General features: G+C 52.0%; 1 protein-coding gene across 3 annotated transcripts in view; it reads right to left on the bottom strand.

Annotated features, from left to right (window-relative positions):
• Positions 1-5,143: 5,143 nt before the first annotated feature.
• The window catches only part of ARFGAP3 (ARF GTPase activating protein 3), a 52,289-nt gene continuing 33,679 nt past the window's right edge, over positions 5,144-23,753 (bottom strand). For all 3 annotated transcript variants that reach the window (XM_072843654.1, XM_072843655.1, XM_072843653.1), the window contains exons 12-16: positions 22,028-22,159; positions 14,993-15,116; positions 13,775-13,865; positions 8,016-8,137; positions 5,144-6,206 (exon numbers count right to left, since the gene is read on the bottom strand). In XM_072843654.1, coding sequence (XP_072699755.1) covers positions 6,189-6,206; positions 8,016-8,137; positions 13,775-13,865; positions 14,993-15,116; positions 22,028-22,159 — 487 coding nt within the window. In that variant the 3' untranslated portion in view covers positions 5,144-6,188. The remainder of the gene's footprint in view (positions 6,207-8,015; positions 8,138-13,774; positions 13,866-14,992; positions 15,117-22,027; positions 22,160-23,753) is intronic.

Below are 23,753 nucleotides of genomic sequence, written 5' to 3'. Positions count from 1 at the left end.
ATTTGAGAGAGAGCATGAGTCGTGGGTAGGGGGAGACGCAAAGGGAGAGGCAGGCTCCCTGCTGAGTAGGGAGCCCAACATGGGGCTCGATCTCAAGACCCATGAGATCATGACCTGAGCCAAAGGCAGACGACACTTAACGAACTGAGCCCCCCAGATGCCCCTAGAATTTGTAAATGTGTCATAAAGACAATAGGAACTTTGCAGGTGTGAATAAGGTTACGAACCTTACAATAGGGAGGGCGATTTTCCTACATTACCCAGGTAGGCTCAATTTGTCTTATGAGCCCCTCACAGCAGAGAACTTTCTTCGGCTGGAGGCAGGAGGTAAGACTCGGCTGCAGGACAAGCCAGAGGGATTGCAAGGGCAAGAGGGATTCCCACGGCTGCTGGCTCAGGGATGGAGAGGCCCCGGGTGTGGAGGGCAGCCCTGGGCTAGAGCCAGGAGGAAAGCAGGGACTTTGGTCCCGCCGCTGCCATGAGCTTCCAGGAAGGCCATCTCTCCCAGAGCCCGCAGACAGGGGAGCAGCCCATATGTGCAGCACCTCCTGCAGGGACCAGAGGTGCCACTTTGCATGAGGATTGTCACCAGATGCGGGAAGTACCTCCCCAGTGCTTCCCTTATCAGCCTGCCAGCAGGAACCCCTGAAACACAGCCGGCCACAAACCCCCTCTGGGGACGGGACGGGGCGCGGGGGGGGGTGGTTTACACCCACGAAGGAGATAGAAGCTACCAAGAGGAACCTGCACAAACCAACCTTCCCCCTGTAGTTTTGCCTAGACGTTTACCTTTCATTTCTGCTGCCCCTGAAAACCCCAGTCCCCTCCCCTTGGCCTTGCACTTCTCCAGGGCTTCGTGACTCTTTGGTTAAGGTGCTGGGGAGCGGGGATTCCTGGGTGGCTCAGTGGTTTAGCGCCTGCCTTCGGCCCAGGGCATGTGAGTCCCACATCTGGCTCCCTGAGTGGAGCCTGCTTCTCCCTCTGCCTGTGTCTCTGCCTGTCTTTTCTCTCTCTGTCTCTTATTAATAAATAAATAAAATCTGTAAAATAAATAAAGTGCTGGGGAGCCCAGTCCCAAGGGCTCCTTGGAGTTGCTTTTCTTCAGGCCCAGTCATGTGGGTGCCCCAGGCCCACGCTAGTGCACTTCGGTTGGGTTTCCTCTGGGCAGTCTGACTTCCTCCACTTGTACAGCATCCCAGCTGAGAGCCTAGGAGCTTCTCTCCCCACACGTATGACACCTGATGCCAGAGAGGAGGCCTCGGGGCCGTGCATGGGCCTCTCAGAGCCTCGCCTCCAAGGCCTGAGGAACACGAGCAGTGAGCAGGACAGAGGGCGAACGGTGAATCGGTGTTCAGGGGACAGGCCTGCGCACACGGGGCCTGCAGAGGCACCGCGCAATGGTGGCACAGGTGTGTGCACCTGGAGTGAGTGAGGCTGCTGCTCCCATCGTCCTGGGAGGCCCCGGGCGCTGCCCCTCAGCCCCACACATGACCTGAGCAGGCCGTGGGCCGTCCTGGGCCTCAGCTGCTTCCTGCCTGCCTGCCAGGGCCTCACTCCAGCCCCCAAGGGCCGGGGACTCCGCTCGGAGGGGCGTGCGCTTCCCATGGTTCCTGCCATGGGCTCTGCTCTCCTCCCTGTCCGCAGATAAAGTGATGAGAGCATCACTCAGTCCCAGTCGCCTCCAGGACCAGCTCTGGGTCACGCGCTCCGGGGGTTCCTTCCTGGCAGAGGTGGCCACTGCGGAGAGGCCTGGAGGAGAGCCAGGGCCTGGCCACCCCAGTCCGGTGAGGGGCCCGGGGCCCCAGACCTGTGATCCTTGGGCCATGCTGCAGAGTAACAGGACTCCGAGCCAGGGAGGGTCCGGGCTGGGAAGGCGGGGCCACGGATGTTACTAGGCCACTCTGCAGAGACTGGGCGGCTGGGGCCGGGCTGGGGGAGGGCCCGAGGCCCGCAGAGTCCCCCAGGCCAGAGGCAGCAGGTGGAGGCCGTGGGGCTGGGGACCCTCAGGACGTAGGCTCCGCAGGCTGGTTGCATGTAGAGGTTGCATGCCCACCGGAGCAGCAACAGGAGGCCTGAGCAGCAGGTGAGGGCTGGCGGGTGCTGGCAGGTGGTGCTGCTCACTGGCACCCGAGGAGGACCAGGTGGGGGGTGAGGTGTGGGGGGTGAGGTGTGGGGGTGAGGGCGGCGGCTGCCTGGATTCATCGGGTTCGAGGAAGTGGCGTCCTGGGTGTTGTTTCACAAGAACATCCAGAACCTGACCTGACTGCCTGTCAGTATTGGCCTAAAGTCGGGCTGAGCCCCGGGTGCTGTGGGAACCCGTGCCTTCCCTAAGCACTGTCCCCGGGGACGCCAGCACCCACACCGGTGGTGTGCGGTAGAGACGGGGGTGCAGCTAACCAGGTGACAGGAAAGTTGTGGGTGCCGGGGAGGAACTGGGGATGTAGGGGACTGAGGTCACGTCTGGTGCAGGCGGTAGGGCAGAGAGGACCGGGGCCCAGGGCACAGCCAGGTCACTCCCCCGGGGCTACCCCAGAAAACCCAGGCTCAGGGGCGGGGTGTGTGGGGTCAGGCCCGGAGAGGGACCAGGAGGGTGGGTGGATGGAGGGAGGGAGATCAGGCCCTAGAAGCCTGTTTGCAAAACCAGCCTGTGTGGCCAGAGTCCCTGGTGTCTGCTCCCTCACCATCCCTCTGTCCCTCTGTCCGGCCATCCATCCGTCTACAGCAGGCTGCTCTGGTTCTAGGAGAGGAAGGACCCGGGCAAGCGGAATGATAGGAACTACAGAGGACAAAGGACCGGGAACGGAAGGGAGGGCGCACGTGTGCCTCTGTGCGTGGATCCCGTGGATCCCACGAGCAGCCAGGCTGGGGAGGGAGCCGCTGGGCTGGGTCCTCACCGTCGCTTCAGGTGCCACGCCCGGTGCCAAGGCGCCCGTGTCCCCCCCCATCTTGCCCCAATGCCACGGTCCACCATGTGTCCTGGGGTTGTCACTCGTCCACTCACCTTAGCGGCTGGGCCCATGGGACTGTCTGCGGGCCTCGGGAGCCCGGCGTGGGCAGCGAAAGAGGTGGGAACAACCAGAATGGGGCTGCTGGTGGCAGAAATGGCCTAAAACACTAGCACCAGGCGTCTGTCTTCTCCTGTCACCCTGCACAGCACCCTCCCGGGCGGGGAGGGAGTGGCAGGACACAAGTCCCCGAGTCAAAATACGTGCCAGGCACCACACTAGGCCCCGGGGGATCAGTGACCCTGACGGAGCAGCACCTGCCCCCCAGAAGCTCATGTTCTAAGGGAGCTAAGGAGCCCGGCGCCGGCCACACACGGGCCAGGAGGGAGCAACCAGGAGGCCAAAGTCTGGGCAAGGGCAGCGGCAGCGCAGGATGGGGATCCGAAGAGCCTCTGCCTCTGGCTCAGGTCCAGGTCCCAGAGTCCGGGATGGGGCTCCCTGCTCAGCGGGGAGTCTGCTTCTCCCTCCGCCCCGCCTCGCGCTCATGCTTGCTCGTGCCCTCGCTCTCTCTCTCTCTGAAATAAAATAAAATCTTTAAAAAAAAAGAAAAAAGGAGATCAGGGTCATGGAGAAGGTGACTTCAAAGACTGCACTTCAGGAAGGAGACTGGGCCCCGGGGCAGGAGAAAGGGGTGCAGTGGGTCAGCAGGGGGTGCAGGGGGCGGGGAGGGGGCAGGCACGAGGACCCGGCTTGTGCTCTGGGACCGGTGGGCGCGGGCAGGTGAATGAGGCCAGCGGACCCCAGGCTGCCGCGTCAGACTCTGGGTGCGTCTGGGGAGGGGGCGCATCTGACACCTGGCTTTCAGGCTGAGCACTGAGAAGGGCAAGAAGGGCAAGAGGGGCAGTTGGGCAGGGGGGTGCGGGGCCCACCGGCGGGGGAGCTGGGGGCGCGGGGCCTCTGCTGCGCTGGGAGGTAGATGCCCATTTCCAGGGCGCGTTGGTCCCGCCTAAGGCCATGTGAACCCCGCCCCGCCCCCCCTTTCTCAATTCCTCAGCAACATCATCTGGTCCTTACTGGCTTTGCTGCCGGAAGAAAGCACAATAAACACCGTTTTCAAGGCCCCGCTGAACCGGCGGCCAGTCTGGGCCGGTTTCCACCAGACCCGGGAGCACCATTTTCTTTTTAAATGCATGGATCCCAAACATGTTTTGTCAGAACAATTATTAACTAATATCCTTGCCGCATACGGAGCACTCACGCGGACACTGAAGCTGAGCAAACAGCAAGGCCCAAGGCTAAATGGGCCGGGGACGCAAGCCCAGGCCTCGGTGCGCACCAGGAAAGCCGCGGGAGGCGGCGCGGCCAGGCTGGGGGTGGGCCCCCCAGGCCCTTCCTTGTGAGGAAGTCCAGGCCTGGGGGCACAGTCCGCCCCGGGCAGGGCAGCGCAGCGCATGGGAGTGTTGCCTCCCCGGAGGGCTTCCTGGAGGCGGCAGAGCCAGGCCCCTGCCTGGAGCAGGGCCAACCCGGGGTGGGAATTTTTTACACTGCTACGGACTGAACGGTGTGCCCCTAAAAATTCATATGTCAAAACCCTAGTTCCCAACATGACTACGTTTGGAGATGGGTCCTTAAGGCCATTAAAGTTAAGTGACAGGATGAGCACTGGATGTTATACTATATGCTGGCAAATTGAATCTAAATATTTTTTTTAAAAAAAAGGTTAATTGAGGTCAGAAGGTGGGACCCAGATCCCAGAGGACTGGTGTCCTGCAGGAGGAGGAAGAGTCTCGACACCTCCAAGGCCCTATCAGAGAAGAAAGGCTGCGTGAGGACAAGTAGGAGGCCTCCTGCAAGCCTGAGGGAGACTCCTCTCCGGAAACCCCCCCAACAGCCCCCTGACCTTGGGACTTGTGGCCTCCAGCGCCCGGGACTGTGCTGTCCTGTCACCGCAGCCCCCTGGGCTTGGAAGACGCCGTCGTGCACACCCTGACTTTCAGCAAGGACACCCCGCCTGCCGCCGCCCTGGGGCCCACCACCTCAGTGAGTGGCAGCTGCCCACTGGGCGCCCAACAAACACATCTGTCGGCAGTTACGTCATGATTCAAACCACCATGTCGTGTCACGGGCCCTGATTTACCATTCATTATGGGAGCATTTGAAAATAAATAAATAAATAAATAAATAAATAGGCGACATGCTCTGCTGCAAGGGTTTATTATGTTTAGTCTACAAATTTGATCTTTTAAGAAAAATTCATAAAATATTCAGTTGAAACCACATTTCTGGTTCATCAAATTTCAAATATATTTCACTGTGCTGAACAATATATTCTAATGCTGTCTAAAACACAGCCAAATGATTTTTCTTTATTCATTTATACACATTCTGTAATTTTTTGAAAACCAAGATTAAGATAAAAAATATTAACAAAACTACCCCGTTACAACTACTCTTGTCCCATATACTAAAATATTTTCCGTGGGTCTATCTTCTTCCCTTCCTCATTTTCAGTTCTGTACGGTGTGTTGGTTTGTAAAGACACTCAGGGAGTTCTCACCTCACAGTTCCCATAAATTCAAACAACACCTTGTGGAAAGATTAATTCCCTTGGCAATGCAGAAGCTTCGGTCTCTTCAAAGCACTCGCTGAAAATTATCTTTTAATTTATAGATCATACAAAATAAGCAATTTACAAAGGGACAGATGGATGACTTTAAACATTATTCTGAAATTACCTTAATATGTGGAAATAGAAGTGAAGCAATCTTTCTTTTGTTTTTATTCTCTGCTCCCTTTTGGGTGAACCGTGTGCTGTGAGTTGTCTCTGCAGGCCCTGTAGCATCGGCTGCTTGAGGGAGCCCGTAGCCCCTCAGTCTGGCAGCACAGAGCCCCCCGCCCCCCTCCCCCCACCCAAGGAAGGTGCTCAGTCCTGGGAGGCGGAGAGGCCCTGGTCTCTGGGCCCCTGGCTGTTGGAACTAGATCCCAAGAAAATAAAGCAAGCATGTGCACAGTTCTGCCCCAAGCGGGGCGTGTGATGGCAGGAAAGCACAGCAGAACTTACAATAAAGCTTCTACTACATCAAAAATGAGAATTTCTTCAAAGAAATACTAAAAATCAGCAATGCGTATATACTACGTGACAAAGAGGCAAAACAGTCTGCTGGTCTTCGCTGCAGTCTGTGCTGTGGTCACCAGTTCACGGAAAGAGGAATTTCTCCAGAAATAGGTACTGTCATGTGGGATTTAAGAACCGTAGCGATCCTGCCCAGGGAGAAGCAAGAGAAGAGCTTACTCGCACTCAGCCTCGGTTCCTCATTCTCGCACGCACTGAATGCTGGTGTTACCCAATGAGACCTCACAGGGAACGCAGGACACTGCCTGTCTGGCACCTGGCACCCACGCTGACCCCATTCTCCACCCCTGCCCTGGGAGAGGACACTAACTGGATGCCGGGTGACCACAGCTTCCTGGCGCTGAGGCCTGTGTGGGCCTGGGCGGAAGAGCATCCTGCTGCCCTGGCCCCTGCGGTGTGTCTGTGGCTCCTGTGCAGTCAAGGGCATTGGGGAGGGGGGCAAGGTTCTGGGGGGGGGTGAGCCCCAGTGGTGACCCCTGGGAGGCAGGTGTCAAGGGAGGGCAGGGGCACACGTGTGGGAGGAGAACCTCAGCTTCTGCATCCATAAAATGAAGCTATAAAAGGGGGAGGATAATCTATAAAATGGGGATGACCTTCCATAAAATAATGGCTGTCACCTTCTCGGAAGGATTGATGGGGGCTCAGCTGACCTCAGGGACATGAAACATCCTGTGAATTCTAACAAAGGTTATGTTATCAGTGGCAGTGAGAAGAGCAGCTGTCTCGGGGCTGAGGGGACTCTCCACTGTGGGGGCGTCCCCACTGCCTCCCCAACCTGGGAAGCCCCTCCAGGTTCCCTGGGAACGACCTCTCTGGGCTGCTTCCTTCCACCCAGGTGCTCCAGAGGCACCAGAGCCCACATTAGGGTCCTACTGCCTGTGGATATTAATAATAGCATCCTGGGCACCCGGGGGCCTCAGTCGGTGAAGCAGCTGCCGTCAGCTCAGGTCATGATCCTGGGGTCCTGGGATAGAGCCCCACATCCCCCCTGTTCAGCAGGGAGCCTGCTTCTCCCCCTGCCCCTCCCCCTACTTGTGTGTGCTTTCTCTCTCTCTCAAATGAATAAATAAAATCTTTAAAAAAAGAGCATCCTAGAATGATGCCATAGACAAGAAAGTTCCTGAAATAAGCCTCAAGAGATAGCCTAACGTTGCTGTATATGAGGATGCGCCTTATTTAAGACACTGAAATTCAATCTAAATCCCAACTTGGGGGGATCCCTGGGTGGCTCAGCGGTTTAGCGCCTGCCTTTGGCCCAGGGCATGATCCTGGAGACCCGGAATCGAGTCCCACATCGAGCTCCCTGCATGGAGTCTGCTTCTCCTGCCTGTGTCTCTGCCTCTCTCTCTCTCTCTCTCTCTCTCTCTCTCTATGTCTATCATGAATAAATAAATAAAATCTTTAAAAGAAAAATAAATCCCAACTTGGGGAAGAGTGAAACAAATGTCATGTATTTTCACTCCATAGAGTGTAGCTTCTGAAGAATTTTTAATTACAAGGAAATGCTCGTAACAAAACACCATGGAGAACGTCAGATCATATATATACACTATAATCCTGTTTGAATTTTAAAATGATAGGCATACAATTCTAGAACTAAAATAAAATATACCAAAGCATTAACAGAAGTTCCCCTGGGGCGGGGGGGATAACGGGTAATTTCTATTTCCTTCTTACTATTTCTCTGTCCCCGGTATAGGAAATAGGTAGCTCAGGATCACGACGATCCCTGTAGCAGTTCCCCTAGAGTCACCTACTAGAAAATGTAAGCAAAAATAAAATGACAATTTCTGGTTTTCATGATGTCCTGGGTTACACTGCAGCAAACCTATCAATCGATAATATGAAATCTAATTTGCCAGCAGTTGAAGAGTGGTCCAGATCTCATTTTCGAAGCCACCATCCCACTCTGCTCATGTCCTCCCAGCGTCACTGACCTGAATGGACGTCATGACTCCGTTGGCAAAGACCGAGAGCTTTCCGGCAACAGACCTCACTCCCTGCTTAAACTGGGCCATGTCGGGCGCCGTGGGCAGCACGCTCGTGAGGTTGTAGCTTCCTGCACACAGAGCAGACGCCGGTTTGTCACTCCACAGCTGCGACAGACAGTGCGGCCGGTGGCCAGAGCGCTCGACGGCCTCAGGGAACGTGGGGTCCCCTCCCTTCCCGCTGCCCGCCAGCAGCAGCTGGGGTGGCGTCAGGACTCAGTGGCCGTGCCAGCCCCACCGTGAACCGGCTGCGAGACCCCACGTGAGAGAGGACGTGGTACTGGTCTTAGGGCCGTGGGGGTTCGAATACTGGCACTGCCACTTTCAAGCTGTGTGTCACTGGAGAGCTCCCTCACCCTCTCTGGGCTGCTTCCTTCCACCCAGGTGCTTAGCACAGGACCCGCCAGGTAAGTCATCAGTAACCGGCAGAAGGGCAGACAGCTGCTGCGAGCTCAGCATCCTTTCCACCTGTTTTGGTACAGGCTCTCCTCCCTCCCTCTGAGGGGGCCCCCTGGACTGCCCGGGGTGAGGGGGGCACGTGCCCTGGGCCTGGCCGATCGGGGCCCCCTGGACTCCTATCCTCTCGATAGAGGAGCTGTCTGCTTGCTTTGGGGTGACCGGTGAGGCTAAGGCGCCACTGCAGCTGGTGGGACCCCCACTCGCCACTCAGGCTGGCGGAGGACGGGAGAACGGGGCTCGCCAGGGAGGGAGCCAGCACGGAGGGGTGTCTCTGTCTCTGTCTCTCTCTCGTTGTTTTCTGACTCAGAGCTGGAGCCCGGGTAGAGCCAGACCCCTCACCCCAACCTTCCTGTTGGGTTTCTTTGCTTCGGTTCTGGTTGCCTGACAGAAACATGAGCCCATTTCCAGCGACGCAGGTGAGGCGCCCCAGTGTTCTCTCACACGAGGGGTGACAGCCCCACAAGTGACAACCGGGGCTTCCTGGTGAACCTTTGTCCCCGAGATGTCACAGGCAGCCGGGGGTGCTCACACCCAGAGTGAGCCCAAAGCCTGCAGGTCCTGGGGGGAGCCGAGCCCAGCTCCCGGCACACAACCCCTCTGCACCCACGTGCCCCTGAAGCAACAGAGGCCAGTTCCCTTTCGGAGAACAAACAGGATGGACATGTTTACCCTCCAGCACCGCCGCCGCCCAGCAGGGACACAGTGTTTGTCCCCAGCACTGTTCCCATGCCCACCACGCAGGGAGCAGGGCTCTTCCCCTCTCCACTCCGGCTGAGTTTCACAGCTCTGGGGGCCTTTGCCGATAACAGCGTGGAAGCCCCGCCCAGCCATTGGATCTGGGTTTAAGAACGTCCCAGAGTGGCCACTCGCCAGCTGGTGCCACCGGCCTAAAAGATGGGTCTTGAGAGCAAACGAGGAGCTAGTGTGACATCCTGAGTGCACAGAGCCAGGGTCACCGAGGTGGCTACCTAGGCCTGGACCAGAGGGTACAAGGCGACCTCAGCAGAGGCACTTGACCAGAGTCTCCAACTTGAGATTCCAACTCCCAGAATCTAACCTTGCAACAAGGCGAGTGCAGGTGGCAGGGTTCTGGTCAATGGGATGTAAGCCGAAGAGCCTTGCAGGGCCAGCGCCAGCCCCTTCCTCTCCCTCTCCCTCCTTCCTGCTGGCTGGGATGCAGACGTGATGCCGAGGGCTGGAGCAGCCATCGTAGACATGAGGGTACAAGCGACAAGAGGAAGGGCCTGGCTCCCCCGCCTCTGGGAACGCAGCGCGTGTCCCGACCGCCTCCCAAAGGATGTGGAAGAGACTCGATTGGGCCTCTGTGCGTCTCCCTTACCTGCTTAACCCCACTAACGACCTAAGCTCCCTGAGCATAAGGAGCCTGAGGAGCCGTTAGGGCTCCGGCGAGGAGCTGCCTTTCCACGCTCCGCCTGCAGCTCTGTCGCTGCTTCTGGAGACTGACGGCAAGTGTGTCCTGTGTCTGTGAAGTCTCCCTCCTCCTGCTGGTAAGTGGGTGCCGTGTCCCCGGGGCTGGGGCTGCCCAGGGCAGCAGGCTGGAAGGGCCAGGCAGCCGAGCCTAAGAGCACTCGGGTCACACTCCAGGCTCCAGGAAATGACAGTTTAAGCTGCTTCCTCAGGAAGAGGCTCCCTGGCCCAGGGCTGAGGACATGGCCACAGTTCCAGAGCTCGGGCCTTCGGGGGAAGGCAGACAATCCACCGACAACACGAAGCGAGTGCACCCGCAGGTAGAGGCTGCCGGGGAAGCCTCAGGGTGGATGGTCCAAGTGTCCCCAGGAGGCTCAGGGACCAACTGGCTGGTGTGTGTGTGTGGGGGGGTCATGCTGGTACGACAGGAATTAAGGGTGACTCCCAGGTTTCTGGCTGAGCAGCCGGGAAGATGTAAAGGCCTTGGGCAGAGGCCTGAGAGTCCCGGCCGGGGGAGGCCAGCTGGGCCACACCATGTTATGTGGTCGGTGTGGAGCCCTGCATCCATCAGGAAGGCCGGGTGACACCGTGGTCACACCCCCCACCGGTGCCCACCGTCCCTGGAGATGCGGGCCCACGGGGCTGCCCCCCTTCAGGCTTCCGGAGCCACAACAGAGCAGGGACCTTGCAACGTGTGCACTTCCTCCTACGGCTCGAGCTGCTGCACCTCATGCTGGCCATGCCACGTCGCCATTGGGGCACAGTATGTTCCTGGTCATGCTGGAAGGGCCCTAGCACAGTGGGCACCCCGCTCCCAGAACTCCTCCACTGCCCGACCACCCACCCACTCAACAGATGCAAGGGCTTTCTCTGGGCCAGGGGTGCAGCCAGCGGCCAGGGGTGCAGAGGTGAGCACGGGCAGGTCCCGCCCTCAGGGGCTCATCGGGGGCCCTGGCCGGCGGGGCTGCTGGCGGAGCTACGCTCCAACCGAGGACGAAGAAGTTTCAGTAGAATATCATGGACCCATTTCCCTGAAATAGAGATGAGCGGAGAGAAAAGGCATGTCCGAGGGGACTGGGTGCCGGGTTTCGTTAGGAACAGGAGCATCGTGGGGCGCCTCTCGCCAGAGGCACAGCGGCCACACACTGATGTCAATGCCACCCTGTCACCGCTGATTCTGGGTTGGCGGCGCCACCACACAGCCACGACGTAGGACCAACACGGTCACCAGCAGACCACATAGAACCACGAGCGCTCTGAGATCTGCAGGCCCCGAACAGGCCCTGTGCCTGGGCTCTGGGCCTGATGGGGCAGGAAAGAAGAGGGTGGCCTGGGTGGCCCAAGGGGACAGAGCAAACACGCCTGGGGAACCCGAGGGTGACGGGGCACACGAGAGCCTGGGGCCCAGGGTAGAGGGGTCTGTAGCATCGCTGGCCCTGCCCGGGGGACAAGCAGGGTCTGGAGCCACTCGTGTGCTGAGTGGCTGCCTCGCAAGGCAGTGCCCCGTTGATGGCAGTCTTGTGTCCCCCAAGCACCCCTGCTCTGGGAGAGTGACCACAGGCCCCGGTGCTGTGCCAGGCCGGTGGTGGGTGCTTATGTGTGTTTTTCATCTGGACCTTTCAATACCCTGAAAGTGAAGGCCCTCGAGAAACATCAGCGCTCCTGGGTTAACCACATCCCCAGGAAGTATTTCACTTCACCAGGAGGGCTTTCAATCTAGAACTGCTTCTCCCCCCACCACAAAGAAATTGTAAAGGTCTACCATGATCTACTCAAGGGCGCCGATGTTCCACAGATGGGAAAGCCTCTAACACGCGGGACACAGAACGGTCTCTTAAACCACCCTTTGCTGTTTGCTGAAACGCACTCTAAACAGAAAGTAAATATTTAATAAGAGTTGTTCAATGCACTTATATTTAGGGCAGTTACGGAAGACAACTTTGATGATGGGCTTGATGGAAGACACAGAGTGAGGGTGACCAGGGTCTGAGCCTTGGGCTCGCATGAGGTGGGGGATGGGAGGCGGGGGAGGGGAGGGGTCACCCTTACCAGGACTCTGGGTTCCCATGGACGGGGTTTGTCTGGGACCTACGCGAGGCCCAAACAATTAAAGGACCTTTGTTCTCTGAAAGGGGACAGGAAAGTAAACATAGGCTGGCCACAATTTTCCTTCAACAATTGGAAAGGCTGCTTTCATTTGATTTCCCGATGTTTTTTTTTTTTTTTGCTTTTTTGTTCTTTTTAAACAAACGATGTTTCAGAGTGAAACTTCCAACTTGAATTACAAAAACACACACAGCTGTGTTGGGCGGTGATGTTCAACACCTCAGGTTCTCTGGGCTGAGCTGACCCCTGCCAGGAGGTGACCCGGCACTGGTCCAGGGGGGTGGAGGCGGGGCTGTGGAGACCTCCCCTCCCAAGGGCACAGGGCCAGCACCCCTCTGCCCAGGCAGGTACAAGAGGAAGCTGCCCTGACCAGAGGCCAGGGCGCTGACAGCCCTGAGGTGAGAACACAGGTCCAAGAGCCACCCCTGCCCCTACCCGGACCCAGTATAGAAAAGAGCTCAGAAAGTGGCCAGAGGGAGAGCCACAGCCCCACTGTGTGAGGCAGGGGCGCGGCACTGAGCACCCCCACCTGTCTCTGGGGCCAGCAGGCCCCCACCCTGGGCTGAGCCACTCCTTCTCACAGCAGCAAGCAGCCTGGTGTGCTCCCTATGCCCTGAGGGCCATAGCGGATCTTCTAGCATCCTCACACCTGAGCACCGAAGGTCCTAGGCATTCAGGTCTGTTCTATGGCCTTCTTTCTTGAGGCTGTTTCTCACTGGACTCAGAAAACTGCTATGTTTGGGGGCTGCCCGTGTTGGTCAGCTATGCCCATGCCCAGCTCCTCCAGGGCTGGGAACGACAGGGCACAGGTGGTCCTGGGCCTGGAACACTTGGCTCTGGAGATCCCCTCCCCTTGGACTCTGCTGTTGAGTGGGTTCCTGAAATGACCTCTGAGGACACTGCTCCTTTACTGTTAGCTGTGACCATAGAGCGACACACAAGCTTCCCTCAGCCCTGTGGCCTGGCTGAGGCCTGGGTGGGAGCCAACACGGCACAGGGACCCAGAGGTACAAGTAGAGAGTGGCATGGCTCTGGACATCCATGGCGGGCCTGTGCTCTGAGCTGGAATCCCTGGGGCTCCCAGACTCTCTTCAATGGGATCTGGACCTTAAGAAGGCCGAGGGAGACAGGAAATCCCTCTCCACCTGCCTGTTTCCAAAGCCACATTCTGCCTTCCTTGGAAGACTGAGCCTGCTGGAGTACCCCCCCGCCGCCCACTCTGTTCCTGCCTCCCCTGGGGCCTATGCCAGCCCCAGGTGGCATGGGCACTTTACACGCAGCACCTCACTGAAGCCTCAGTGCAACCTTGTGGGGGCCTTATTATCCACCCACTTCAGAGAGGAGAATCTGAGGTTAGGGTGACACAACATGCCCAAGGCCTCAGGCAGGGAGTGCTCAGTGACACTAGGAACTCGGGGCTGTCCCCCTGCAAGGCTGTGATACCACACAAATCAGACACCACGTTCCCACTGGACGAGGAGGCAATGTTTTGGGAAGATGACCTGCCGGGCAACCTGGGGGATGCAGGTGAAATGTCGTGACCTGGTCTCCTCACAAACAAAACCTGGAATAATAGTAACTTCTGCTCTGACTCACGGAGGAGGTCAGAGAATCACATCATGGAAAGGTACACAGTTCTGTGCAGAGAAAGTGCATTTGAGCTGTAGACACTGCAGACACCAACCTTGTCAACTGCCCCCCACTGCACCCATTACCTGCCGTCTGCTTCCTCTGCTCGTCAAACAGATCAGCTGAGCTGATGGAGGAACTCGCCGAAAGCCTCTCCAGCCGAGCCCTGGTTTCATACTAGAGAAGACAGGGAATAGAAACCATTAGGCTCCAAATCCCTAGAGCAGCTGTGCACAAAGAATCAGCTAGGAGCTGTCATTTGACAGCTGCTGAGTGCGAGGGAAACCAGAGAGCGAGGATGACACATCAGCAGGGGCGGGCGCACCAGCGGCCAGCAGAGGCCACCACAAGCCACCTCTAGGACCCACTCGGTGTTTTGTAACTAAACTTAGATGTTGTCAACTTTAAAACAAAGCAGATTTTTAGCGGGTGAAGGAAGAGAAGGTGGCTCTGGAAGGTGGCTCTAAGTGCTCTGGAAGTCCTGGTCAGAGCTCTCCAGCGACACAATAAACTCAGTCCCCTTTAGTGATGGGTCCTGTGCCATCCAAGAAGCCCGGCAGTGATGCGCACTCCCAGAGCTTTGTGCAAGCAAGCCAGGGCCCCAACACTAGAACAAAACCTGAGACCTCCTCATTGCCATCTGATCCTTCTGCTTAGCGAGACTCCACTAAGAGGCAGCAACCTGAAAATACATATATCTCCCCTCCAAAAACATGTCTGCTTCATTGAATTTCATTAATGATAATTTAAAAATTAAACAAATTACATCTGTATTGAAAGTTGCCTCTCCCTCTGCCTCTCTCTGTGTATCTCATGAATAAATAAATAAAATCTTAAAAAAAAAAAAAAGGGACGCCTGGGTGGCTCAGTGGTTAAGCATCTACCTTCGACCCGGGGCGTGATCTTGGTGTCCTGGGATCGAGTCCCACATCGGGCTCCCTGTGAGGAGCCTGCTTCTCCCTCTGCCTTTGTCTCTGCCTCTCTCTCTGTGTCTCTCACGAATAAATAAATAAAATCTTAAAAAAAAAGAAAAAAGAAAATTTCCTGAAATTTATTCTAAAGACATGAAATGGAAAGAGGAATTAGAGAAATGTGAGACCTGGTTCCTACCTTCCAGCTGCTCCTCTGGCAGCTGGGGCTGTGAAAGAGGTCAGGAAGACTTGGGCTTGAGTCCTCTCGCTAACACCCCCAGGGCAGTGGCCTTCACAACCTGAGTCCATCTTGCTTTGTGCCTAGCACCTCCTCCCACAATCCCCATGTCCCTTGCTCTACGAGGCCCATATGCAAACTCTCCGGACACTTACATCAGCTTGGGCTTGTCTTCCAAAGTACATATCTGATGAAATGGCTTTGACATTCCCAAACTTCTTCTGGGCCTCATCTGTATTTTCAACTGGCTCATAGTCTGGCTTACGGCGAGCAGTAGATCTACAATTAAAATAGCCAAAATAGGGGTGACATCAGCAAGATGGTGGAATAGAAGTTTTCTACCACCATCCCTCTATAGAACACTGATTTTGACAATCATTCACAGACAAGAATGCCTTTACTGGGAGTGTAGGAGTGCAGCAGAGAGGTTCCAGCACATTGGATCGTTGGAGCTAACAATCCAAGACTGGGCACATTAGAGAGGGTTAGAGGAACAGTTTCACTTTGCCTGGGTCACCTCTCCCCCAAGGCGGCACAGCTCAGCACTAACAGAGATCCCCTTGGCCTCCAACATCTCCCACAGGGGAAGGTGAGAGGTTGGTGAGTAGGTGCCTGACTTCCCCAGCTGCATGGGACACTGCAGAGGATGCTCCTTCTTTCCCACCCCATCCAGAATACTGAGGTGATCTGCATGGCTTAGGGGTTGGAAGCATAGCAGCCAGGGCTCAGAACTCATCAAAGGCATGCAGGTGCTGCTGACCATTTTGTAGACGGCACGAGGAAGCCTGCTCACAAGCCGCTGGGTACACTTTGCCTGTGGAACCCTCAACTGGCCCATGGGTGCCTTCCAGTGTTCTGTGCAACTAACCCCTGCCCACTCTGCCCCCACCCCATTGCCGGCTCCTTGCACATGCCCCACAGATGGTGAGTACAAGCTTTTGGGCACGTGCAGAAAGCTAGCCTGATTCTGTGGGATTGGGAAAAAGTATGAACACTTGAGTATTTTCAAGGGTACCAAGGGAAAGCGAACAGAAGGCTCGGGCACCTGGCCTGGCCTTGTGGGATTGAGAGAAGGCATACCATCTCAAGAATTCACCCCTAAGGGATCCCTGGGTGGCGCAGCGGTTTAGCACCTGCCTTTGGCCCAGGGCGTGATCCTGGAGACCCGGGATCGAATCCCACGTCGGGCTCCCAGTGCATGGAGCCTGCTTCTCCCTCTGCCTATGTCTCTGCCTCTCTCTCTCTGTGACTATCATAAATAAATAAAAATTTAAAAAAAAAAAAGAATTCACCCCTAAAAAGGAGTAAGTAGTGTTGAGTGGGCATACACATAGGAAAGGTCTGAGAAAGCTTCAGAATCCCTAGCAAGGATGCTGGTGAAGTCATTTCTCACCCTAAGCCAGCCAGGAGAGACAGGAGGAGGTGACTATTTCTTCAAATGCAAAGACAGAAACACAAGACCCCAAGGAGCATGAAAAATCAAGGAAACATGATGCCACAAAGGGAATGTCATAGTTCTCCAAAAACTGACCCCAAGGAATTGCCTGACAAAGATTTCAAGATCAAGAAGCTCAGCAACCTATAAGAACACATACAACTCAATGAAATCAGGAAAACAATATACAACCAAAACTAGAAGCTCAACATGGAGACAGAAATCATAAAAAAGAATCAAAGAGAGACTCTGGAGCTGATGACAGAGGATATCAGTGTTAGACATAGTTGAACAGAAGAAAGAATCTGTGAACTTGAAGACAGGTCATTTAAAATTATCCAGTCACAGGAGAAAAAAGAAAAAAGAATGAGGGCAGCCCAGGTGGCTCAGCGGTTTAGCGCCACCTTCAGCCCAGGGCGTGATCCTGGAGACCCGGGATGGAGTCCCATGTCAGGCTCCCCGCATGGAGCCTGCTTCTCCCTCTGCCTCTCTCTCTGTTTCTCGAATAAATAAATAAAATCTTTAAAAAAAAAACTACAATGAAGACAAAAAAAAAAAAAAAAAAGGAAAAAGAGAATGAAAAAGAAGAAAACCTACATGAATTATGGGACACTATATGAAAAAAATTTATGCATTATGGGAGAAGAGATAATACAATACAGGAGAATCTTCTCCATCAAGAGAAGGGGGGGGGGCAAAAACTTATTTAAAGAAATAATGGCTAAAAACTTCCCAAATCTGGAGATGTGGACACTTGGGTACATGAAGATCAAAAGCCCCCAAAAAGATTCAATGCAAAGAGATCTTCACCAAGACACATTATCATAAAACTGTCAAAAATCAAAAACAAGGGGTGCCTGGGTGGCTCAGTGGTTGAGCATCTGCCTTTGGCTCAGGGTGTAATCCCGGGGTCCTGGGATCAAGTTCTGCATTGGACTCCTTGCTGGGAGCCTGCTTCTCCCCTTGTCTATGTCTCTGCCTCTCTTTCTGTATCTCTCATGAATAAATAAAATCTTTAAAATAAATCAAAGGCAAAAAGAGAGAAAGATCAATATCACATGATTCCCCTCACAAATGTAATCTAAAAACAAAAAGAATAAACAAACAAGAAGCAGGATCAAAACTAAAAGTGTGGAAAAGCAACGACACTTTCCAGACATAAGGGGTAAGAGAAGATGGGTGAAGGGGAGAAGAAGATGCAGGCCTTCAATTACCAAATGAGTAAGTCATGGGAATAAAAAACAGAGCATAAGGAAGAAACAAAGAATTCTGAAAGCGGCAAAAGAAAAGAAACTCTTCACATGCAATGGAATCCCTGTGAGGCCATCAGCAGATTTTTCAGCAGAAATCTTGCAGGCCAGGAGATAGTGGGATGATATATTCAAAGTGCTAAAACAAAAAACAAAAACAAAAGCCCTGCTGACCACTAGACTGGTGTCACAGAAATGCTAAAAAGGAGTTCTGCAAGCTGAACTGATGAATGGTAATTAATAACATAAAAACATGAAAGGGTACTGGGGGGTACAGCTGGTTGAGCGGCCAACTCATGATTTTGGCTTAGGTCATGATCTGGGGGTCGTGGGGTCAAGCCCCGTGTCAGGCTTCACACTTAGCAGGGTGTCTACTGGAGATTCTCTCCCTCTCCCTCACTTCTCCTCACTCCCTGCTCATGTGCATGTTTGTTCTCTCTCTCTCCAATAAATAAATCTTAAAAAAAAAAAAAAAGTATAAAACTCACTGGTAGCAGTAAGTACACAAATTCAGAATACTTGAATACTACAATGCTAGTATATAAATCACCTCTAGTATAAAAGTTAAAAAACAAAAGTGGTAAAAATAACTATAACTACAATAATTTATTGGCAGATACATAATATAAAAAGATGGAAATTGTGACACCAGAAACATACAGTGTGTGTGCATGGCGGGGGTAGAGTAAAATGGTAGATTTCTTGTATGCTACCTAAGTTAAAAAGTTATCAGCTTAAAATAAGACTGCTATAACTATAAGATGTTTTACGTAAGCCTCGTGGTGATCACAAAGCCAAAATCTACATTATATACAAAAAGATAAAGAGAAGGGAGTCAAAACATACCACTATGGAAAATCATCAATTCATAAAGAAAGACGGCAAGAGAAGAAAGGAACAAGAGAACTGCCAAAGAGCCAATGAACAACTAGTGAGGTGGCATTGTAAATCCTTACCTATCAATAGTTACCTTAAACATAAATGGATTAAATTAGCCAATCAAAGACACTTAGGTGGCTAGATGGATTAAAATAACAAGGTCCAACTATAGGCTGCCTATAAGAGACTCACTTCAGCTTGAAGAACACACGTAGGCAGAAAGCAGAGACTGAAAGATATTCCATGCAAATGGAAACCAAGAGAGAGCAAGGATAACCACATTTATATCAGACAAAGTAGACTTTAAGTCAAAAACTGTAACAAGGGGATGCCAGAGTGGCTTAGTGGGTTAAGCGTCTGCCTTCGGCTCAGGTCATGGTATCAGTATCCTGAGCCCCACGTCGGGCTCTCTGCTCAGCGGGGAGCCTGTTTCTCCCTCTCAGTATCCTGTGCTCTCTCTCTCAAATAAATAAATAAAATCTTTAAAAAAAGTCTAAAGAATAAATGAATGAATGAGTGAATGAATGCATAAATAAATAAAGGGACACCTGGGTGGCTCAGTCAAAGAGGCTGACTCTTAATAAATTAAATAAACAAACAAACAAACAAATAAATAAAATAATAATAATAATAAATAATAAATAAAAATTAAAAAAAAAAAAAGGCTGACTCTTGATACTGGCTCAGGTCATGATCTCAGGGTCATGAGCTCAAGCCCTGTGTTGGGCTTCCACGGTGGCGTGGAGCCTGCTTGGGACTCTCTCTTTCCCTCTCCCTCTTCCCCTCCCCACCTCATTAAAAATACATAAAATAAAATAAAAAATAAAAACTGTAACAAGAGACACAGGTCATATAACAAAAAAAGAGGTCATCAGAGGGCCATAACAATTTTAAATACATACGCACCCAACATTGGAGCACCTAAATATATGACACAGATATTAACAGGTCTGAAGGGAGAAAGACATAGAACTGCAATCACAATAGAAGACTTCAGTACGCCACTTTCAATAATGACAGATCACCCAAACTGAAAGTCAAGAAAACTTGGACTTGAACAATATGTAAGACAGAAGGGACAGACACATTCAGAACATTCCATCCAATAGCAGCAGAACACACATTCTTAAGCACACGCAGAACATTCCCTAGGACAAATCATGTTAGGTCACAGAACCCATTTAAATCATATGTTAGGTCTTAACAAGTTAAGAAAACTGAAATCATATTAAGTGTCTTTTGCAACCATAATGGTTGAAAGTAGAAATCAACAACCAGAAAAAAACTGGAAAATTCACAAATATGTGGAAATTGAACAACACACTCTTGAACCACCAGTGGATCAAAGAAGAAATCAAAAAGGCAATAAGATGACTATCCTGAAACAAACGACAATGGGAACCCAACATACCAAAACTTAAGAAATACGGAAAAAACAGTTCTAAGAAGAAAGTGTGTGGCCAACAAGTATCTGAAAAGACGCCCCACATTACTCATCATCAGAGAAATACAAATCAAAACCACAATGAGACATCCCCTCACATCTGTTTGGGTGGCAATTACCAAAAGAGGTTAAGTATTGATGGGAACTGGAGAAGAGGGAAGCCCCATGCATTGTCGGTGGGAATGCAAATTAGCATGACCAAAGAGAAAATAGCATGGAGGTGCCTCGAAACATTAAAAATTGAACTACCACTTGATCCAACAATCCCACTCCCGGTTATGCATCTGAAGCAGACAACATCAGTATCTTGAAGAGATCTCTGCACTCCCATGTTTGCTGTAGCATTATTCACAGTAGCCAAGGTATGGAAACAATCTAAATCTCTGTTGATGGATGAATGGATAAAGATATACAATGGAACATTATCCAGCCTTAAAAAAAAAAAAGGAAATTCTGCCATTTGTGACAACATGGATGAACCTGAGGGACATTATGCTAAGTGAGATAAACCGGACAGACAGTGGCTCACTCGGTTACGCATCTGCCTTTGGCTCAGGTCATGATCCCGGAGTCCCAGGATTGAGCCCCGTGTCGGGCTCCTTGCTCAGCAGAGAGCCTGCTTCTCCCTCTCCCTCTGCTCCTCCCCTGGCTTCTGCACCCTCCGCCCCCGCCCCGCTCTCTCTTGCTCACTCTCTGAAATAAATAAATAAAATGTTTTAAAAAAACAACAGAGAAAGAAAAATACTGTACAATTTCGTTTATATGTGAAACCTAAAATTTTTTTAAAAAGTCAAACTCATAGAAACAGAGTAGAATATTGTTTCTTACAGGCTTGGAGGTAAAGGAAACGGGCAGATGTTAAAAGGACACAAACTTCCATTTACAAGATGAAAAAGTTCTAGGGATGGTGTACAGTACGGTGACCACAGTACATAAAGCACAGTATGCTGACTCTAGTAAATCATAGCTGTGCTGCATACTTGAAATTTGCTAAAAGTATGGATCTCAAGTGTTTTCAGCATACAAGATGAAAACAAACAAAAAAAACCCAGCCCAAATAGGTTAAACTAATTTGAGGTGAGGCAAATGCATTCCTCATTTATAATGTATACCAATACCATTTTACTTTTTAAAAAGCTGACAGTGGTAATTTTGTAAAAAGGATTTCAGGCCACTTTAAGAAGCCTGAAAATTCTAATAAAAATATGAATAAACATCCAAACCACCCAACAATTGAAAGTATTGTCCTATTTCAATAGACCAGTCATTTCACTCTTCAGCACCACAGATCAATTCTGCTGAGTAGAACCGCTGTAATGCTCATAAAACCTGGCTCCACGTTGGGCAGGACACAAAATGAGAAGGACGGCTGTACACTCCTGTCACCTGGCACAGTCCCAGGCCAAACCTCCCATCCCAATGTATTTGTCGTGTCTCCCTCCACTGTCGACAGCTCCCTGGTTTATTTTATTTATTTATTTTTTAATTGTCATAATTGACAAGTATTGTTATCATTAGTTTTTTTTAAAGATTTTATTTATTCATGAGAGACAGAGAGAGAGAGAGAGAGAGAGAGAGAGAGAGAAACCACTGAGCCACCCAGGGATCCCCAGCAACCTGGTTTAGACAGGAGGTTATAAAGTCTTTCATTCATCATCACCAACAACGGGAGTTAGCCCTTCGACAGGTGGCAGACACACACTTCCACAATAAAGAGGAAGCAACACAACATCATGACGAGAGTCTCAAATGCACTACGAAAAGTCAAAGAAGTCTGAAAAGGCCCGTTACTGTAGGATCCCATTTATGTGACATTCTGGGAAAGGCAAGACTGCGAGGTCAGAAAACAGACCAGGATGTGAAGAATATTCATGGGTCGCCTGCGTGGCTCAGTGGCTGAGCAGCTCCCTTCGGCCCAGGGCATGATCCTGGGGTCCCGGGATCGAGTCCCGCATTGGGCTCCCTGCATGGAGCCTGCTTCTCTCTCTGCCTGTGTCTCTGCCTCTCCCCGTGTGTGTCTCATGAATAAATAAATAAAATCTTATTTTATTTATTAAATTTTATTTATTAAAAAAAAAAGAATATTCTTGAAATAGTAGAATAAAATTGTTTACTTTCTTAGAGAATTTCCCTAGAGATGCGTGGCCTCACTATTCACAGTCCCGCTGCTCTGTGTTCATACCTGTCTGAATAGCCTGTGGTTTTCAGGATGGTGTCAGTATCTTTGATGGTCTCTTTTTTCCAGTAGGACTCTGAGCTGTCATCCCAGCTGGAAAAAGAATTGCTCCTGAACTCCATCGGCTCGTCCAAATACCTGTATGAAAAAGAGTGACATAGTGACTCGGGAGGATATACTGATGTCAACCCACATGGGGTACATGGCCCTACATTCCCTGGGAACAGCCACGTAATTAGAGCTGACCCAGGAGACAGGAGCAGGCGTGAGGTGGGTCACTGCCAAGGCCTTTAAAGCGTCTGTGCTTCACTTGCCCTGTCCCCTCTTCCCGTGCCCCATGGAAGACAAGGTGGTGTTTTCTAGGTGCTACAGCCTCAGGCAGGAGAAGCCTCCCTCTGTCAGGAAAATCAAGGTGCCACCCAAAGGCAGGTAATGGACAATCACCCGTACCCTCAGCTAAATGAGAAGTAAATCATTGTGTTAAGCCTTTAAGATGGGGGATACTTGTCTGTGCAGCATAACCTAGCCCATCCAGTAGCACATGACACCTTCAATGTCTCTACCCACTCGAGGTCACACGTTTTGCTTTCTTTGCGTCTAGTTCTGCCTAATTAGGTATTCGCAACAAAAACCCCATCCAAGGAGCTCCTTGCTGGCAATCCCTGCCACGTTAGCTCCAGCATAAGCCATCAATCCTAACAATAACTCCCAACTGCCACTCCATATAAATGATGCTCATTAGCGTCCTCCTAGAGTCAGATGCAAAGCCACTTGCAGATGCTCTCACACCCCGGAGGTTGGTGTGAACTCAATCTGTAAGCATCTCTCGGGAGATGCTGGCCTTCTAGATCGGTTTACATGTTCATTGGCCAAGCATCACTGAATATCGACTGAGCAGGACCTTGCTCAGAGAGCAAAACTCCATGGCAGCTTTCAAATTTTGACCAGGAGCAGCAGGGTCTGTCTGGAACATGACAGAGACAGAGGGTGAGGTGGATATGCCGGAGCCTTGATGAAAAGTGGCCATGCCTTCTCAGAATGCACCGTAGCTCAAGATGGAAAACAGCCCTGCCGGGTCCACACCCCTTTGAAAAGTGGAGTTCAATACAATCAGAAGAGGCAGATTCCAAGGCTTAGGTCCTGAGAGAGGAAGGAGGATGGAAGAAGATGTAGGGGCTTTCAAAGATGTCACCCAGACTTCCTGCAGATTAAGAAGAGAAGCACCCGGGATATGGGGTGGGCACCAAGCCCCAATGTCAGAAGAAGTTGTATGAGGATGGGAAGCCTGGGCAGCCCAAGAGGCCTGTTGTCAAAGACGAATACAAAGGGGCAGCAGGAGCCCTATATGGACAAGTAGGCCAAGGGCCCAGGTGAGCTAAGATTTGAGGGGTGGAAATGTTAAAAACAAGCGTACTCTTTTTCTGGGTTAAAAGAAAAAAGCAAGGAAGGATAAACTTGCCGTTTGAAGCAGATGGTGTGATTTTACATGGATAATAGAAAGCAAAAATTCCCAATAGTGCCCTCTGCCTTCCCTGGTGAGGAGGTTGTTAAGAACAAACCCCATTACACTAGCCTTCTCTCCCCAGGAAGGAAGATGCAGGTTCAGAGTGGATCTGTCTGTCACCGAGCAATGGGCCAGGCTCTCTCTGTGCCTGATGGGTGGGTGGGCCCAGGAGGAATAGAGACAACAAGTCCCTGTCGAGAGGAAACCTGGACAAGACTTCCAGTGGTT

This window comes from Canis lupus, chromosome 11, assembly GCF_048164855.1.
Source record: "Canis lupus baileyi chromosome 11, mCanLup2.hap1, whole genome shotgun sequence".
Lineage (NCBI taxonomy): Eukaryota > Metazoa > Chordata > Mammalia > Carnivora > Canidae > Canis > Canis lupus.
Note: the sequence above shows the minus strand (reverse complement) of the source record. Positions and strands in the feature narration are given on the sequence as shown.